The 5,000-nt window shown below is 36.0% G+C and overlaps 1 protein-coding gene across 1 annotated transcript in view; it reads right to left on the bottom strand.

Annotated features, from left to right (window-relative positions):
- Positions 1 to 24: 24 nt before the first annotated feature.
- The window catches only part of LOC137639644 (uncharacterized), a 6,782-nt gene continuing 1,806 nt past the window's right edge, over positions 25 to 5,000 (bottom strand). The window contains exons 2-4 of the mRNA XM_068371901.1: positions 1,668 to 5,000; positions 1,405 to 1,556; positions 25 to 468 (exon numbers count right to left, since the gene is read on the bottom strand). The exon at positions 1,668 to 5,000 is cut by the window's right edge and continues 1,055 nt beyond it. Coding sequence (XP_068228002.1) covers positions 25 to 468; positions 1,405 to 1,556; positions 1,668 to 5,000 — 3,929 coding nt within the window. The remainder of the gene's footprint in view (positions 469 to 1,404; positions 1,557 to 1,667) is intronic.

Here is a 5,000-nt window from a genome sequence, read left to right as displayed (position 1 = left end):
AAATATAAACAATGCACTAACATTTCACTCTGTTAAAATCTCCCTGGTCTTCTGCTCACTAACTATAGCAGACTTTCTTTTGACATGGGGAGGCTCTGATAAAAGTTTAACTGAATCATTAGTCGACGAAAGTTCCGAATCATCTAATCTTTCAAGAAAAGGAACTAGTGTTGTAATGTGTCTTTTAACGACTTCCCTAGTAGAACCCTTTTGTATCGATGCTCCTGTAACTTCACCGATACTGTTATATTGCAATTCTTTCACCAAACCCATAGGATAATAGTTAGGTTTTGTGTGCACCTCTTTCAGTAGGACAATATCCCCAATTTTAATACCCCTCTGTGTAATAGGTCGGTATCTATCCTTTTTATCAACAGCTTGGTCAATCAGTGTACCCAAAAACTCGTTATGATATTTTGATAACAGATTATTTCTGACTTTCCTTAATTTCATATACTCATCTTTAACCTGTTGGGGATTTACACAAGGTTGCCAGTCAGGATCCTCATCTGGTATACCCTGTAATTCTGGAAGGAGGTTCATGGAAGTCAGTTCATAGCCCTTAACTAACTGTTCAGGTGTAATTGGTTCAGGTATAAAGTCTAAATCTTCTTCTCTAAGGGATTCCTTAAAGGCTATAGGTCTCCTATTAACAAGGTGAACAGTGTGGCAAACAATAAATTCAAAGTCATCATAAGATAAAACAAGATTTTTTATACTTCCAAACAACAATCTTTTAACCTGTTTGACACAAACTTCAACAAGAGATCCAAGCTTACTGCATCCTTTAAAATATTGCTGAAACTGTATAGGGCGAATATTGTTTTCTTCAAAATATAACTGACTAGCATGATCACTTAAAAAGTTCTGCATCACATTAGCCCCAGCTACAAGTTGTGTCCCCATATCACTGACGCATAATTCAGGGATTCCATAATCAAAACAATGCAGCTGGAAAGATCGCAAGAATTCTTTTACACCAAGATCCTTGCAAATTTTAAGATTCACTGCCCTACTCCAAGTACATGTAATGCATAATAACCACACTTTTTGAGTTTCATTATTCTTCCTAACATGGAAAGGACCCATATGATCAATGAAAACATTAGCAAATGGCTTGGATGGTAAATTAGACCTGAATTCCCTATATGAATTCTGACTAAGTTTGAAAGTTCTATTACAAAAACGCCTACAATGCACACATTGTTTTAATGCTTTTTTGATGGTCGAAAAATGCCTAGGGATATGAAATTGTCGTCGTATTTCAGCTAGAACTGAATAACATCCTGCATGAAACAGATTGAAATGAACATCCAAAATAATTAGCTTCGTCAAAGCACTGTCTCTCGGCAGTAAAATAGGAAAACCATTATTGCTAAACCATTTCTTAAATTTGCTTTTAACCCTAAGAATACCATTTTCATCCATGAATATATTAAGCTGAGTAATGAGGTTAGGAATGGCCTTCAGATTAAAACTATTCTTATTTTGAAAGTAAGCAAAGATCTCTGGAAACCACTTCCTTTGCTCTGTTATAACAACTCTCTTACTAGCTTCTGCAAAGAGATTAGTGTTGGTATCAGATGAGGTTTGAGAACATATACCTGCCTTTGACTTCCAGTTTCTTATTCCTACTAGTATTCTTCGATAAATCAGAATCAACTTACGAAAGCTGGAATAATTGCAGGGATCAATAACATATTCAGGAAAACCTGTTAAGGAAGAAAAAGTAGTTTGAGAAAGATCTGCCCCTAAAGGTGCATTCAACTTTGAGAGGTACCCAGAGTCTGTGACAGTCATGGGATTTGGAATAATAAAAGTCATGTCATGTTCCACACCAGGGAGGTCATCCAACTTCTTGCCTGGACCGACGAGAAAATTAGTTTTATACAACTGCTTATGTGAGAGGCATCTAGTAACACAGTCGGCCGGATTCTTTTTCCCTGAAATGAAACAGAATCTTATTGGAAATCGTTGACACAATTTTTGAATATTACCAATTCTATTCATTACGAAAGTTGAACACCTTTGCATTTTATCCAGTTTCTGGGAGGAAGAATTAAGCCAGTGTAGGGCACAAAGAGAATCAGCATAGAGAACCATTTCTACTATGTTAACAGGTTTCAGGCAAGAAGGTCCAGAGATATCTCTTTGCAGTTCCACGAGAGTTTCGACACCCAAAACAATGGCATTTAACTCTAATGAAGGAATTGACTTATTCTTCAGCTGAGTGTTAATCATACGGTTCTTAGCTTGAACAAAACTCACCTTACCAGATTCAACGTGCTGCAAAAAAATTACTGAACCATATAAGTCGTGACTAGCATCAGTATAAGCCATAAGCTTATAAGTACCATTCCTTGGTCCGACATATCTACCTATCTTAATGGGAGGAGAAGCATTAGCTTGTTTACATATATTTCCCCATTCACGTTGAAGCTCTAATGGCAACAATGCATCCCAACCAAGGTTTTTATTGCACTGAAGCCTGTGCATAAACAAACGGCTTCTGTTTAAAATAGGCATGTTAAAGCCATATGTGTCAAATTGAGAAGCAATTGTTCCTAAAACAGCACGTTTAGTGGTGGCCTTGCCATCAAGGCAAATAGGCTTTGTAAATATTTCATCTCTTACTCTGTCCCATGCAAGACCAAACAACTTTGTAGTTTCAGGGGTCTGAGTTTTCATGTCTTCATCTATCTTAATTTGTAAGGAATTATCATTAGTGATAATCTGCTGAACCTCGAATTTGTACGGAGCAAAAATGCGAGGCAGCTCATTATAAGCCCATTCTAAAGACTCTCCAGTTTCCATGGTAATTGCACCATTATCCATATACAGCAAGGTATACATTAAATGTTTTAATTCTGACAAATCTTTATCCTTTTCTTCCTTAAAAGCTAAAATATAATATAAGGAAAGCATTAACAAAAACGGGCTACAACGCAACCCAAAACTCAGCCTCACATTGCGATAAGCAACAACAGAAAAGTCCCCAGCTTTAACATTTTTATACCAAAGAAACAGCAATTTTGACTGATCAGATTCACTTAATGAAAGCATATTGAATGCTTTTTTCAAGTCATAGGTAAGCAATTTCTGACCGAACCTTAAATGAAGAAAAGCTGAGGATAGCTTTTGGTTCAATGTGGGACCTGGATGCATACACTGGTTGAGAGAGAGGCTTAGTTTCTTATTTTTCTCATTCTCTCTCAAATTGGATAAAAAGACTACACGACACTTAGTCGTCTCCTTCTCAGGCTTAAAAATTCCCATGTGAGGAAGAAAAGCATAATCTGGGTGCAGGGCTTTATATTGTTCAAGATCATGAATAGGTTTTATTATACCAGCTGCTATTTGATCCTTAATAGTCTGATCCATTAAATGTAAATAACCCACATTATTTTTAAGCTTCCTAAAATTAGACTTCAAAATTACCTCTGCTAAATGTTCATTTTTCGATAGCAAGTGTGATACCTCACCATTCCAAAGTAAGGGAACTCGAATCCTACCATCTACTTCTCTAGATATATTATTAAAAGTATAATCAACTAACTGCTTATTCAGTTCTACAGTCTCTTCCTCATAAATAGTTTGGTCATAATTAATGAATTTAGGGCATTCAAGCTCCAATATTTCATTTGTTGCCTTTTGTAGTTTACACTCCATAAGCTTTCCCTTGTCATTCAAAACCGAAAAATTACTACTAACTTTCAAAGTATCATAGTGAAGGTCATGAACCTCATCATCCAAAGTAGGTATGATAGAATCTGCAACAAATAACGAGTGAGTGTGGACACTTACTAAAGACTCCACACTAGGTGGACTAGGAATACTAGCACTAACAGACATCGAATGACATGGCAAAAAATCTATATTATCGATCAATCTTTGAACATTGCCTACCAACATAACGTCCATTGGGGAATCTACATATACTGACAGAGTACCCTTTCCAAACAGGACGTCTTTACTTGGAATACAATAAGCAGCATCAGAACCAAGCAGAAATTCAATATCCTTTACTTCCCGGATATTTGAATGAAGACCCCCATCAGCAAATGAAAACCCTTTATCTAAAAAACCCTTCACTGCCGTGCCGAGCATCGGCAAATTCAACTTAATCTTTATTTCAGGAATAACCATGGCTGGAATCTTATAACGACCATTTCCTAGTGTAATAGGCACCTGAACTACCTTGCTCCGATAAGTTTTAACACCATTGAAACCATGAATTGTAAGATTAACATTATTTCTGATAGTTTCAAAGTCATAAGTATCAGCTAATTTCTGTGAAACAAAAGTACTTTGAGACCCACTGTCTTTTATACCCCTATACAAGCGCTCTTGTCCAACAATGCCAAAAGTGAAAGTAGGAAGAACAGAGTCACTAACGAAATTTGAGAACACTGTAACCCCATTATTTGTTTCTGTGCTTGCTATAGCTTCTTCACTTTTCTTACAATCAGATGAATTATCTTTGTTACACAGAAAAGAAAAATGCCAGCCAAAACATTTAAAACACTTTTGTTTAAACCTAAAATTACATTTAGCAGTGGGATGCGAAAAACTAGCACATTTCAAACAGCCTTTAAAATACTTCAATTTATCTACTTTAGACTGAGGAGTAGGAAATTTTGTACATTTATATAGTAAATGATTGAAATCCTTACCATGAACCTTAGAACATAACGAACAACTAGGTAGGACTTTATTCTTAGGAGAATGCACTTTAACTGCCAAACTAGCAAAACTATCAGCATTTTCAGCACTACCATTGCATGATAAGGAATGCTTTGAAGGCGTAACATTTGACACTTTTCTCGAGTTTTCATACCTCTCGCAAGCTACAAAAAAGTTATCCAAAATTTCCGTAATTGAAGGAGAAGTCTTATTAGTAATTTGCACTAACTCTTTTCTAAATTCATCATTCAAACCTAGCCAAGCAAAATAAGTCAAAAAATCATCAGAGGACATTTGCAAAACCTTAGTAGACTCAC

Source organism: Palaemon carinicauda, chromosome 4 (genome assembly GCF_036898095.1).
Source record: "Palaemon carinicauda isolate YSFRI2023 chromosome 4, ASM3689809v2, whole genome shotgun sequence".
NCBI lineage: Eukaryota > Metazoa > Arthropoda > Malacostraca > Decapoda > Palaemonidae > Palaemon > Palaemon carinicauda.
The sequence above is the reverse complement of the archived record's forward strand: the minus strand, read 5'-3'. Positions and strand labels throughout refer to the sequence as shown.